This window comes from Trichoplusia ni, chromosome 13 (assembly GCF_003590095.1).
Source record: "Trichoplusia ni isolate ovarian cell line Hi5 chromosome 13, tn1, whole genome shotgun sequence".
Taxonomy (NCBI): domain Eukaryota; kingdom Metazoa; phylum Arthropoda; class Insecta; order Lepidoptera; family Noctuidae; genus Trichoplusia; species Trichoplusia ni.
The window spans coordinates 9,210,553-9,226,109 of record NC_039490.1 but is presented as its reverse complement, the minus strand read 5'-3'; the positions used below and the strand labels follow the sequence as shown (position 1 = coordinate 9,226,109).

At 37.1% G+C, this 15,557-nt stretch overlaps 1 protein-coding gene across 2 annotated transcripts; it reads left to right on the top strand.

Annotated features, from left to right (window-relative positions):
• The first annotated feature begins 30 nt into the window (after positions 1–30).
• LOC113499957 (protein prune homolog 2) lies at positions 31–14,493 on the top strand. Of its 2 annotated transcripts, none has more exons than XM_026880570.1 (10): positions 31–100; positions 6,823–7,552; positions 7,909–8,001; positions 8,492–8,641; positions 10,517–10,656; positions 11,261–11,393; positions 11,827–11,963; positions 12,443–12,574; positions 13,137–13,223; positions 13,744–14,493. In XM_026880570.1, the coding sequence occupies exons 2-10, from the start codon at positions 6,884–6,886 to the stop codon at positions 13,862–13,864; spliced, it is 1,662 nt and encodes a 553-aa protein (XP_026736371.1). In that variant the 5' UTR covers positions 31–100; positions 6,823–6,883; the 3' UTR covers positions 13,865–14,493. The 2 variants fall into 2 exon arrangements, with proteins under 2 accessions (XP_026736371.1, XP_026736370.1); XM_026880569.1 differs by lacking the exon at positions 31–100 and adding an exon at positions 743–971.
• Positions 14,494–15,557: the final 1,064 nt, after the last annotated feature.

The window sequence follows — 15,557 nt, the reverse complement described above, 5'->3', positions numbered from 1 at the left end:
CAGTCTGTTGGCGAGCTTGCGGTGTGTTTTCAGTTTCATGTGGTACATTCTAAGAAATTAACCATTGTCTCCATTCATTGTTGTGTGATTAATCAAGTTGGTACGTAAGTATACTTTTTGCTTTATTATATAAGGTGTTAAGAATCGAACGCTTGTATTGTATGATCGCAACGGATTGCCTATCTTGTCCAAAATCTTTGATCTAATACGTAGACGCCTGAAATGTATAGATGATTGATATATTGTACCCATTGTAAAAAGAATGTGAATTTTGTTAGGATACCTTGTTTTTATGGTTTCAAACTTCAAATGCCGGAAAAAATGGAAAGGTGTTTTGATACCTTAAAATTGTGGTTACTTTTGTTTATTTTTATGGTTCATTACGTGACTAAATCATGTAATTAACGTAAAGAGGGTGATTAAAAGGATGAGTGAAGTACTAAATGCAACAGAATATATATTATTCGTATTTGTTAACTTTTCTGAACACCAACCAATGTTACGAAATGATCGGTACAAATTTTGCCACAGTAATTTGTGTGCACGATAAATATTAGAACACTTATAGCTAGACACATACTTATCTAGATAGTATAGTATACTTATATATATATACATAAGTATACTATACTATATAGTTAAGTATATATACTTATATGTATAGTATACTTAGTATAGTATACTTATATAGTATAGCTAGATACTTATCAAAAACTAATAGTTAAAATATACTCAACCAAAAACGTTTTTATATTTTTCACGGATCCCTAAAACCGATAATTTATTTTATAGGAACGCATCCATAACATAAACAACGAATGCTATCTACCGCAAAATGAAACGTCAGTTGTCAAATGCCGAGTGATACTCGATGTCACCCGTGCGACATAAAATTATTTTTTATAATAATTCGAACCGTTTTAAACAATAAAATAACACTTTATTATATAGCCGAATAAGTTACCAATGAGGTGAGTACGTTATTTTAAGTTATTTATTTAAATAGATATGTTTTTGAGCGGATCGAAAAAAAGGGTGTCATTTATAATATTTTGATACAATTCTTATATGATTCCGTATGCATTTTGTGCAGAATTTGTGTTTTTTTACAAAATTAACACATCGGCAATATTGTAGGTCATATAAGGTGATCGTAAAACAAGTCCTTTTGTAGTATCTTCTTCGTTTAAAGGAGACTACCCACTTATTTTGTAGTAAATTATTAATCATTCTATTTTAAGGAAAATGGGATTAATCTTACAATATTGCTTACCTTGGTGTACGTACTTGGTTTATCTAAAGTAAGCTGTGACTGTTTATGGTATTAAATAAATAATTCATATTAGGCTTTATTAAGATTGCTGCAGTCAAATTCAAATCTAATGAAGTAGCAACTTTAAAGAAAAAATAACTACATTTCATATTTCATGTTTTTATAATGGTGAGAAGTATCACTAATAATTATAAAAGCATTATTTTAATAAATTGAAAGAATTGTTTGTGTCCTGTTCAAATGTTATAACTTCCAAAATAATATATCTTAAAAGTGTAAAGAATGGATGAGAATGTCTACTACTCAACAACAGGGTGGTTTAGTTATAACAATAAGTGGTTAAATTGATTAAATTCTATTAACAGTACCTGTACTGAAACTTATGAAGTTTCTATTCATCTTCTAGCCATGCTTCTGCCACTATAAAGGTTAGCTTAAGCTTGTAAGTAGTGTTTAAAGTCTTAATTAGCCGTACCTAATGGGCCTAAAATAATAATCTTTATAAAAAGTCATAAATCAAAGGTCAATTTTCATTATGAAGTGGTCACACAGCATATACTCTGGTTTTCTAAATGTGAATGTAATGCGCATGTTTTAATTGATAAAGTACTTGAAGAGTTTTGTCAATTTTTTTTATTTCAATTCTGTTAACTTTAAGAGACCTTTAGAGATTTTTATTTGTTTTTAAATTTCATACCTGGCTTCATAACTACTTGGTGCTAGACTTCTGTTGTGTCTCACTTTATACAAACAGTGTGAGGCAGATTTGTGATAGTTTTTTTTCAATAATTTCTACTAAACCTTCGTTTAGTCTTAATGACCTGTCATCAACTTTAAGACCGCACTAATTATAGCTTTACCATTTTTTTTATTATTTGTTGTTACAACAGAAACTGAATGACATTATCTGCAACACTTCAAACTCTTTAGCTATTAAGGTATCACTATACAGTTTGGTGTCAGACGGACAGACAAACAGTAGAACATTAGCAATAAAATTTAGGTTTTACTCATTGATTATTGAACCCTATAAATATTGATGTCAGCTCAAATGAGATCTATTAACATAGTTTAAAATTTTTACATAAATAATATCAATGAAAATGTTACAATAAGACAATTAATTTGCTTCAATACTTAACATTCATAATTTGTCCATCTGGTAAACCTCATGACATAATTATGATGTTATAAAATCAGGCAGATGACTCACTGCGTCACATTGCGAAGCTGAATCATCAACAAATAACAAGTTTTTGCAACCTTGTATAATTTATAATATTTTTTAATGACCTATAGAATACTCTCGTGGCTAGGCTATAACCGCAAAAGTGAATCGATCTCAGGTTAAGCTTCGCCTGACGCGATTGGTCCGTAGATGGTGACCATCTTTGTCATAACGAGTGCCTCAGTGTTTCGGAAGGCACGTCAAGCTGTGCGGCCCGGCTGTTATTCCTACATCTTTGACAGTCGTTACAGGTAGTTAGAAGCTTGTCTGACAGCCAGTCAAACTAAGGGTTATCCAGGTAACTGCGTTGACCCTCACTTTAACGTGTCTTCCGAAACACGGAAACTAAATTTACAAATTAAGTTCACAGAATAATAATAAATAAATAAAGAAATGCGGACCACATCACATACATTGTTCTGAACCCAAAGTAAGTTGCTAAAGCACTTGTGTTATGGAATTCAGATACAACGAAGGTATCACAAACACCCAGACCCGAGACAATGTACAAATGTGAATTTTTACATTGACCCGACCGGGGATCGAACCCGGGACCTCAGAGCTAGCAACACCTTGAAACCGGTGCGTACGCCACTCGACCACGGAGGTCGTCAAAATAATGACGAGAGTTTGTCTAGTGAGGCGGCCGCCGCGTCAGCTCATGATGAACTACTCTAGTAGGTCAGAGACTAGTCTTACGAACCCGATAAATACTCATGGGTAAAACGTTGTTGAAAATAAATGATTGATCTAACATATTTAGATACTTTTTATCATGATAAAAAAGACAATAATAAAATAACTGTTTTTTTCTCATGCGTAAAACTATAAATCGTTTATGCGTGAATGCGTATACATATGCCTACTGCCCACTGCTGGACAAAGTAGTGCCCAGTCCTGAAAAAAAGGAATCTAGGTCATCCCTCCATCGCTTCGATGACGTCGCTTTGGATTAGCGACCACGCTGATGTCGATCCTATGTTTAATAAGAAGACACAAATATTATTTCCTAAATCTCTGCCCTGACTTCGCTTTTATTAACCCCGAGGCAAAAACAAGGGTCTTGTAAGTTCGATGTGTCTGTCTGTCAGTCTGTGTGTCGTTGATATCGTACCTCCTGAACAGACGGATTTGAATTTGAGTGTAGTGCGTCGTCTGGCTTCTGCAACAGTCAAACTTTAAGAGGTTTTCTTTGATTCCTACTTTATATCACTTTATTTATAGATATTTAAGTTTAAGGATATATTTTCTATTTAGCAGCCTTTTGTTTAACCTATCTTTAATAAGTTTGAACTAATTACCTTATAGAGAAACGAGTAACCTTGGTTTATATTTCTCTTTACAATGTTGTTATTGTCGTTGCCATGGCAACGGAATGTTAATACCGTCGTGTCAGATGTTTTTTTGATGGGTTAGCAGATTAATGGTTGTCGTTAGGGGTTTTTTATTTATTTTTGCTGTTTTTTTTTGTTTCTGGCCCAGAGGGTGATAAGGTAACTGTATAACTTAGGCCTCGCTGTTCGTCCGTCCGTTATCAGACTGTATCTCAGGAACCGTGATAGCTGGAAAGTGGACTTTTTACAATTTTCCAAATTTTGAAGAGTAGTGATCGATCTGTTGCCCACCTAAATTTATAAATGACTTTGAAAACTATGTTGCTAAAAAAAATGATGATGAAACTATGATTCCTGTAATAAAATAGATAATATTGGCTTTTCTTAGAATTTTTGGAAAGGGAATAAAAAGCGAGTAAAACAAAACATTTGAAATTGCAAGCAAGCGCTTGCATTAGCTACGTAAGTTTATTTTGTAAGTAGTAAGTCTTCATTTAATAGTTAAAATATGTACTCAACGATCAATAGAAAGTAAAAATTCGGAGCAAAAACCATGGGTACACAGTCCCATTGTTTAAAAACACTTTCACACCATGTATGGGAGCCTACCCATAGTTGTCTATGGTTTACTGTCATAGAAAAATAACTGTTGTTGTCTATGTCCGTAGAATTGTTACGCTACTTATACAAATGGATTCTTTTTAAGAAAGAAGGAGTAAACTGCAGAGTTTGATGGCAGTAAAAGTAAAGTAACCCTCCTCGCGGTTGGTATTTGGATGGGTGGCTAAGCTAGATATACCGAGATATACGCAGAAAACCTTAGAAAGCCGTTACACCTGATTGTCATACTTTGATCTCTGCCAGTCTGACTAAAGACAAAATAAACTTTTCCCTGGTTTGAATACTTCTTAAGGTCGTCGCATACCGGCTTACGGCTACAACTACGTGGCCTTACGTCTACTAGTTTTTATACATTTTATATGGGCTCGCCGGACACATCTGAAGCCGGTCATCGCCACAAATGACAAATAGTCTTTAAAATATGGCCTCCGTATTAAGAGAATAAAGCCTTGTATCATGCGGGTTTCAGAAACACTCAAGTCACATGCACAAGACACCCAGACTCAGGACGTGGTAACCTATACCACTCGGCGCCTAGAGACAATATTGTAACGTTTTGAAAGTGGCTGGAAAACGGCCTACTTGGAATAAAAACTTTTAAATTTGATCCATGCATTCTATAGTCGCTGTTTGCTTCTCAGTAATGGATAGAAAGTATCCTCTGGTCAGTGTGTGACGACCCTTAGTTAGAGGTATACACATTGCATGTATAGGAACACGGACTTCATTACACATTCCTACAACATATGAAAGACATATTGACGACCTCCGTGGTCGAGTGGCGCACGCACACAAGGTGTGCTAGCTCTGAGGTCCCGGGTTCGATCCCCGCTCGGGTCAATGTAAAAATTGTCATCATGGGTGTTTGTGGTACCTTCGTTTTTTCTGAATTCCATAACACAAGTGCTTTAGCAACTTACTTTGGGTTCAGAACAATGTATGTGATGTTGTCCGCATTTATTTATTTATTATATTAAGATTGTAATAAAACTTTAATTGCCCTAAATACATGTTCTTATATATAAAACTAGCTTTTGCCTGCGGATTCGCTTGCGTAAAGCCAAACATGTATTTATTATGTGAAATTCTCGTGTCTCAGTGTAAGAAATTGAACTCCTCCGAAACGGCTCGACCGATTCTTATGAAATTTAGTTAGTGCACATATTCGGTAAGTCTGAGAATCGGACTATATCTATTATTCATACCTTCGTTTTTTTTTCTTTAAACCTCACTTGTTTGTCAATAAAACGTTTTCTGGGACAGCTAGTTAATTTATAATAGTTATAATTTACTCAAAAAAAGTACAGTTCTCGCGTTTATTATAACAATATGTAAGTATGTCACATTTCTTTAGAAACTGCAAAAATTACTCACATTAAATATTCAAACAATTATGAATGCTTACAAAATTATAACCTTTCTCTATCATTTACATATTGATACAAGATAGCTTATACTTACATGTAACTGGTCCACTTTTACAGAAGATTGTGTTAATGGTGTGTTGACCTTGAAGGGAATTAATGGACTTGGTTACATTGTATGTGCATACTAGCTGTTGCCTGCGACTTCGTCCCCGTGGGTAGAAGATATAAGTTATGATTTATACCTGCCCTGTTTTTTTCACATTTTCCATTGTATCTTCGCTCCTATTAGTCGCAGCGTGATGGTTTATAGCCTAAAGCCTTCCTCGATGAATGGTCTATTCAAAACAACAATTTGAACCAGTAGTTCCTGAGATTAGCGCGTTCAAACAAACAAACTAACTCTTCAGCTTTATATATTAGTATAGATGAGGAGACTAGGTGATGCACGCGACTTCGTTCGTGGCTTAGACGATATATGTTAGGATTTTTTGAAATCGTATTTATAGTTTTAAAGTGCACGCAAATTCTTCTCCTTATGTTACATATTTGATTACTGCTCTTCTCTTGATTATTAAAGCGTGGTGATATAGGTATATCCTATAGCCTTCCTCAATATATGGGCTGTTTAATAAAGAAAGAATTTTTCAATTCGGATCAGTAGTTCCTGAGAAAAGTGCGTTTAAACAAAAATTCAAACTTCAGCTTTATCATTTTTAGTAGGTATAGGTGTGAATTCAAGCTTGTAATATGTATAGGGTGCTTCAAAGTTATTCATACCTTTGTTTATTCTCTGCATGTAAAGTTACAAGGGTTTATGCCGCACGCATATTATACAAAAAAACTACTGTATGCACTAACAAATAAAGGCGTTAACAATGTGTCACAATGTTATCTGATACAGACTGATTTGTATTTTTCCCGCTGCAGGGCATTTCACCATGCCATTCCGTCAAATTCACACAAACAGCACCATTGTCATCAACCTTTCTCTTGTTCCAGTAACTTAAAATCCCTTCGGCTAAATGACGACGAATTGACATCACCATCCTCAGAAGAAAAGATGGACACAGGCACCGAGTCCTTCCGGTCCCAGGATACCCCTAACTCTGGTCTCTCCTCCGACTTCGAGGCAGACCATCCCGAAGCCGAGCCCCCAGTGTTGAGACTACAGAACCCGGAAATACTCAGACTGTCCGAATCAGAGGCTTTGAACGATAGCCTTATCTCCAAAATGTCCAATTTGAATCTTAACTCCTCAAAAACAGAATTCAGACCCAAAAATCTAGGTATAAGTCCCCCGAAGTTCTCCTCAACCCTGACCCTCACAACCAATCATCCACTAATGTCTCCAGATGAAAATTATCCAGACTTAATACCAAAGAAACTGCACAAAATCGATGATGAGAAGGATCTTAGTCTGTCGAGTATAGAAGATGAACGCCCCAGTGAAAATAATGGCTTCTACAGCCCTCAGCGAAACACCTCAAAAAACAACTTATATTTTACTGAAACTTACGTCACTGCTGAAAGTTTGGACTTGGATCTGAAGGTCCCTCCTGATGTGGCGAGGGTCGAGAGGGGTGAGAGACGGAAGATAGTTCCGAAGCTGAGGGATGGAACTCCTCAGAAGGATGGGATGAGGGGGTTTCTTGAGGATGGTAAGCAGAATATGCAGAGTACGCCGAAATCTTTGCCCGTCGATATAAGTGGGAACGAGGAGTTTCATTCGGTGAGTCGAATTATTTATTTATACTTTACCTTATAATGTCATGAAAAAGGGTCCGTGTTATTTTAGGAACATTTGGTTCGTAATAACCTCAACCAGAGATGGCAGTATGTTGCCATAGAACGTAAAATAGCTGTCATTTGGTCTTATAGAAATCAATTTTGATCATCAGTTTTTCGTTTTAAAAAACGACGACTCTCTCTGTAAGGCAGTTTTGGGAGCTTACATACATAAAAATCACATACACGTGGCGCACTGTGGGTTTGGTGTGGTGACCTCAACCCCTCGGCTATCCGTGCAGTCATTTGATCTTCGGTTGCATGTTTTCCTTGTTAAAACAATGTTATTTTGTCCGCTAGGTGGCGGAGTGGTGCGAGTCTCCGTCGCATCTCCGTTCGATGCCCAACTTTGAGCTTCCCATAGAGATGTCCAGTAGTATTGGACTTCACAATGTAAGTAAAAGACCTTGTTGAAGACTTCTTACCCCACTTCGAGTCTACTCATAGTGAGACACTGTAATTTAAGCTTTATGTTGTCTTACTTATGATTGAAATCTGTGTTCTTTGAGTTGAGTCGATTTTTTCTGGTAGATGTTTTAGTGTATTTGTAAATAACGATGGGTGCTTACAATATATATTTTTTTGTTTTATAAGATGAGATACGTGTTGCACGCGAATTTCGAATAAAATATATCCTTTTGCATATTTTGATTTATTTATTTTAACTTTCATGTACATAAGGCGGACATAATGCCGCAAGGCATTATCTACTAGTCTGGTCAAATGGGAAGCAATGAATTCTTATATTGAATTTAACGAATTCATTCTTATATAATTTAAGATTGAAATTAAATTGTTGTCTTCAATAGCGCTCCGCCTCCGTCTCTTTCTACACTACGTTTTTCAATAACTCTTTAATATAGCTTTCAATAATATTTCCCAGGACTTGGAGTCACCAGACGTGATATCAGCCTCGACGCAGGAGGACAGGTCCGCGTACCAAGCCCTGCTGGACCCTTACACCGGGAGCGTCGCGCTGAGGCACACGCCCGCACACCGAAGCCCTAACGCGCAGAGGAGGAAAATACAACTGGTGAGATATACATATAGGATATCAAAATGGTCAATTTGACATCTACTTCATTTAATTATAGCTGTTGCCCGCGACGTCGTCCGCGTGGTTAGAAGTTATAAGTTAGGAATTTTTGAACAGAAGCCCTCGAAGTTGAATATTTTTCCCCGTTTTTGACACATTTTCCATAGTATCTTCGCTCCTATTAGTTGCAGCGTGATGTTTTATAGCCTAAAGCCTTCTTCGATAAATGGTCTATTCAACACAAAAAGATTTTTTCAATTTGGACCAGTAGTTCCTGAGATTAGCGCGTTCAAACAAACAAACAAACTCTTCAGCTTTATATATTACGGTTTACTCACGCGTATTTATCGGGGTAGCCCGACTAGTTTCTTACCCAACCGGAGTCCTTAATCATGAGCTGACGCGGTGGGATCGCGAGTCGAACACGCACATACACATCTAGATTGTCTACCTCTATCTAAGTACCTACACTTTGCAGTATTTATAAAAACTTAAAGGGAACAGTATCGTACTCTTACGATTGGGAACTTCGTTTTTGTGTTGTGTTTGTAAACCCAATCGTGGGAAACAAGAACAATCGGCCGCGTTATACAACGAATTAGGTTTTATTGTTGAGAGGCTGGCAGAGGTAGAGGTATATGTATAAATATTGTACTCATATGTATATCTTAATATTGTATATAAATCTCGTGTATATGTAAATGTATATGTTTGTCCTCAATGGACTCCTAAACCACTTAACCGATTATAATGAAATTCGCACACCATGTGCAGTTCGATCCAACTTGAGAGATAGGATAGTTTCAATCTCAAGTTATAGTCGCAATTTCTTCTACCCACGCGGACGAAGTCGCGGGCAACAGCTAGTTTGATAACTAAAACTTACCACCAATGTCTAAAGGACTGAGATACCTTGGGTGGAAGCTCTTTCATGGTAAATGAACAAAATATTAACAACTAGCTGTTGCCCGCGACTTCGTCCCCGTGGGTAGAAGATATAAGTTATGATTTAGGTATACCTGCCCGGTTTTTTTTCACATTTTCCATTATATCTTAGCTCCTTTTAGTCGCAGCGTGATGGTTCATAGCCTGAAGCCTTCCTCTCTGAATGGTCTATTCAACACAAAAAGATTTTTTCAATTTGGACCAGTAGTTCCTGAGATTAACGCGTTCAAACAAACAAACTCTTCAGCTTTATATATTAGTATAGATATAGATTCAAATATCAACAACCTCGTTTCGTAAAGTCCGAAGTTCTGAGATAACAGATATTGAAAAATGTACACGAATTGATAAAGTCCTGCTTTTTGAAGTCGGTTAAAAATTAAACAGACCCCCGAAGCACTGTATTCCATAAGTTTAGGGTGATAAGGGTCTCCCTCTCCTCTGGGGGGAGCGTGAGGGGGCAGTCGCCGGTGGGGGACTGGACGACATAGACTCCCAGGCCCCCTTCACTCAGGCGAGGTCGGAGTGCCGCTGGGTCTTTTTAGTGGGTATACCGGGAACGCTGTTCTCCGGGGAGTCCCACATACCCCTCTCTCGCCCCCCGGCGGGAAGGGGATGCGTAAACAGCATTTTTTCCCAGCGACAAAAAAAGGGTGACAAGGGTAAAGAATGTTGGTGTTCCTTTTATACTTACACGTATTAAGTTAATAAATAGACGATTGATATATTTAAGTGGTGAATTTAATTAGGCAGGTAATAGTTATTGTGGTTTAACAATTGTTTTTAGTTGCCTTTATATTTTAAACTTTTTTTACAAAAAGATAAACTAAGACTACACAAAACAAATGGATTATTTTCGATGTTAACTTGATTTCTAGACTATTTTCACCAGTTTCCTAGCCCATTCTCCACCTTCTTATCTTCTAGCCTCCAGAAGAGGACAGATGCAGCCTGGACAGCGTGAGCGCCTGCTCCATGGAGTCGGAGGAGGAGCCTCCAGAACCTCAGGACCTGGAGCCGCCCGTCAACCAGCACCTGGTGCTCAGCGATGATGAGGGCAGCAAGATGTGAGTGTTATACCTCTTAGTCTATTGCGATCATGTTTAATTTCGTTAGTCCTTTTAGCCTAATGCTATCATGAGGATTAATAGTCCAGAAACTAGATCGACCTTTTTTCAAGCTTCTTTTTATTCAGGAATCAGTCACATACAAAGAAAAAATATACTTAAACAGGATCAAAAAACCTAAAGTTCCATAAAAATATAGGTATTCTTTTGTGGTCCTAATTTTTCGGTAGGTTTCCTGAATTGGAGGGGGGGGGCTTAGTAAAAGTTGTGTTTTTATCAGCTAAGTTTAAATCATAATGATTAGCTTTACATATACGTTGGGCCCTCGGCTTATTTTGGGAGATGATCGATCTGATGATGATCTTTTGTTACCAAGTCGTATTTTTTATACTTAAATCGACTTCTAATAAAGAAGGTTACTGAATTCGATCGTATTCATTTATTTTTTATAGAAATTTTCATACATGTAATAACGATCTTTTGTAACGAGATATTTTTTTCTGTAATTTGATTTTTATTTTTCTCAACCTTAACATTCACGTGCATATCTAAACAACCACTGTCTTCCTATAATTTTCTCAAGAGTTCTTATTTCCACCTTCAGCTCCAAGTCCACAAACACCCTGTCGGAGTGCAGCGACCCCATCCCGGAGTACTCCGCAGCAGAGGAGTTCAGCAACGAGCGCGCCTGGCTCAGTGTCCCGCGTCCAGGGGGACACGTGTCCTGTGATATGAAGGTAGCTATTCAGGGATCCTTAGGAAAAAAGTAACAATCTAAGGATGTCAATATCCTCCTCTAATCTAATCAAGTCATTTATTCAAATAAGGCTACTAAGAGCCGCCATACACGGACTGCTTCAAGCAGACAGTGCCAGCATCTTTAAGTGGTCGCCGTTGCGTCATCTGCAGTTTCAATACACGTACCGCTCAAGCAGTTGCAGTCGCTTCGGGCGGTTATAAATGGCAGCTACGAGCTGTTGACTCTGACTGCAAGAGCGGTCCGTGTATGGCGATATGTTGCATCGTGATATATCCTTGAACCTTTTCATTTTCATATCAAATGACCAACAAATTCCAACAAATTTCTTTTCAAACATTACCCTTATAAGTGTACTACATTTATACAAATTTTCTATCTTTCGTTACTGGACTCTCGACCCTATTCCGTAGGTAATAGAGCCGTACAAGCGCGTGATATCGCACGGCGGCTACGACGGCGGCGGCGCGGCGCTCATCGTGTTCAGCGCCTGCCACCTGCCCGACAACGCGCGCCCCGACTACACCTACTGCATGGACAACCTGTTCCTGTAAGTGTCTTGTACTAGCCGTTGCCCGCGGCTTCGTCTACGTGGTTACGAGATCTTGAACAGTTTCCGCAGCGCACGCAACTGAAGCCCTCATCTATACTTCTATACTAATATATAAAGCTGAAGAGTTTGTATGTTTGGTTGAACGCGCTAATCTCAGGAACTACTGGTTCAAATTGAAAAATTCTTTGTGTGTTATTCAATAGACCATTCATCGAGGAAGGTTTTAGGCTATATACCATCACGCTACGACTGATAGGAGTGAAGATATTTGAAACTTATCGGGAAGTCAATTTGAGACTTATAAAAATCCAACCGCAACGACAAACATACAAGAAAGTGAGTGTATAAAAAATGGGCAAATTGAATTGGTTATTCAGAAACTGGGGTCATTGTTAACAGTTTAGCTTTATTTTCTAAAACTACAACAGCAGAAAGAAACATGTCATCATCCCTATCCCCCCTTCTGTTTGTCGCAGCTACGTGATCTGGAGCCTGGAGCGGCTGGTGACGGACGACTACGTGCTGGTGTACCTGCACGGCAGCGCGGGCCGCCGCCGCCTGCCCAGCTTCCACTGGCTGCACGAGTGCTACAAGCTCATCGACAGGAGGTGGGGTTATACACGTTATGGGGCCATATGACAACGGCATTAACATTTTGCCGTTTAGCGCTAGGTGATAGCTTCAGTGGCGGTACCTATAGGCATTGACGTTTGCTACTAGTGCGGCCCCAGCATCAGGGGAGTTAGCGGGATGTGGTGGAGTGCGCAGGACATTAGGTACCACAACTTCAAATATTTGTTTGTTTGGCACGGCACCTACACACTTATTTTGACATATTTTTTAATAATTATATTGTAAATGGAAAGACAGCGTTCTGCTGGGGAGTTTGTTGTGCCGTTTCTTCTCTCACAGCAAAAGCACTTAGGAAGCGGTGACGGGTGGGCAAAACTGGATGCTGTCCAATGTAATCTGACCTTCAAAAAGTGCTATTTAGTAGCCTAATTTGAATAAATTATATTTGACTTTTGATTGGACGAATGTGCGGGAAGTGACTGAGAATATTCTAATATGACAGACGAAAGAAAAGAGATTGTTAAGAAATAAATAAGGTAGAGATTAAAGGAATGTCGAAAAGTATTTGTAAAATAATGTTTTTTTTTTTTATTTCAGACTTCGGAAAAGCTTGAAACACCTGTATTTAGTTCATCCTACGTTCTGGTTGAAATCCTTTGTCATATTGACCAAGCCATTTGTAAGGTAAATAGATTTTGTTTTTGTTATTTTATAATGGAATCTCCAACTTTTTCTTTTTACCTAATCTTTCGCTTTGCATTATATTAAAATGCTGTATTATTTACTACCTGTTGCTGTCTGTCCGCTACAGATCATAAATTGGGGATAAAAACTATCCCGTGTCAATCTTTGACAGCACGGATAGCCGAGTGGTTGAGGTCACCACGCCAAACCCACTGCGCGACGTGTTAGTTCGATCCCCGCGTAGGACAAGTCGTGTGATTCACGAATGCTTGTCCAAAGTCTGGGTGTCTTTGTGCATGTGACTTGAATGTTTGTGAAACACCCCGTGACACAAGGATAAAGTCCCAAAAAAAAACCTGGTTATAAACTATCTCTGTACCAAGTTTCGCCTAAATCCATTCAGTGGTTTTTGCGTGAAAGAGGAACTAACATCCATACATCCAAACTTTCGCGTTTATAACATTAATAGGTTTTCAAACCTTGTTTTAATATTACAATGTTTATTTCGTATCTTTCCCAGTTCAAAATTCTTTCGCAAGTTGTCATACGTTCGGAGTTTATCGGAGCTGATGCAGAAGGTGCCGGTCGAGCCGAATGCTATACCGGAGATCGTGAAACAATATGACGCGACCAGGCGATAGATACGGTACGAGAGAGTAGGAGGTAAGGAGGGGCTGGAGAGAGGGTCTTGTTTCGTTTTGGAGGTCGTTTTTTGTTAAGGTAGGATTTAAGAGAGGAAATGTTTTTTTTTATATTCTTGGAATTAATTTCTTTCGTAAACGATTGTAATATTTTGTATCTTATATTATGATCTTATTGTCAAGTATTTGTTTTAAATATAAATGAATCTGGTTCTTTTTTCCATTTGAATATTGCTTTTTTCTAAAATAATCTTAGAAAAAAGTAAGACTGAAAATGACAACCCCTAAGGTTGTCATTTTCAGTTAAACTAGAAACAGCTTTAAAATCGAATTAATTTAGTTGCTTCTTGATATTAATATAAAAGACCTTCAGAAGAAATAAATCTCTCTTTCTAGTGTTAATATATCTAAATTAAAAAAAAAACTACCAAACATTATTTGAGTATTTTCTACTATATGTATAACAGTTTTTGACCATATATGCAGTTATAAAACAATTTGACAATGGATCAAACCGTTTTGTTCAAACATTAGGTTTTTGTTTGAACCAAACACAATATATAATATATTTAACATAATATATCCTGGGACAGCCCACACACGGTTATCTGATCCCAAGCTAAGCAGAGCTTGTGTTATGGTAGCCAGACAACTGATAAACTTACTTATATATTTCTGAATACATACATACTATAGATAAATTACACCCAGATACAGAACAAACGGTCGTGCTCATCACACCACATTTGTCCTGGGCGGGAATCGAACCCGAAGAATCGAACCTCCAGTATAGCAGTCAGGGTCACTAACCACTAGACCAACAGGCATATTTTAACGTTGGATCAAACATTAAAATCAGGTTTGGTTAAAACTAAAATCAACTCCTTATAATTAATCATTATTATGAAACACTTATTATAAATAAATTGCAGAGGATTATAATTGTTTTAAAACCTCATTATATGGTCAGAAACTAAGAATGTATGTTTGGTTTCTAAAAATCTCATCTACGAAACTATTCTGGTATTATTATTTTTATTTTCATATTATTATGCAACAAAATTGTACAAAATATATTATAATATTAATAATGTAAAATATTTGTGTAAAAATTAATATGATGGTTTTTGTCATAAATTCATGAGAGTTATTTTAATTTATGACTGTCAAAAGATAATAATTTTCTTTTCCTTTTAAAAGTAAATTGTCTCCTTTTTTTGGTATTTATATGTATTTTTTCTTATAGGTTATATTTTAATTGATAGGCAATTAAGTGAACATATCTATTTTTCTATCCTCCATAGAAAAATGAAATACTGCCCAATACTGGGCTTTTATGATTTTTTATCCAAGATTTGCCCACACATCCAAATACACTTAGCTTATAATAGTTAGAACTTGGCAACCCTTTGACATACTTTGTCTTTTTTTTTATATTTCAGTATTTTCTAATTATTCTTAATCTATTGACAGTCATAAATTTAAATACAATAGTTTTTGTACATTCCATATCAAAAACGACCATTCCGAAATGCAGATTATTTTTCAAGGAATATAATACTTTTAAAAGAAACTTTATTTTGTAGAAAATAAAGCCGTGTTTCGCTTGACAACCGAAATTATACTCATTAAATGAAATAACTAGCTTTTGCCCGCGACTTCTTATACCTGCCCTGTTTTTTTCCTCATTTTC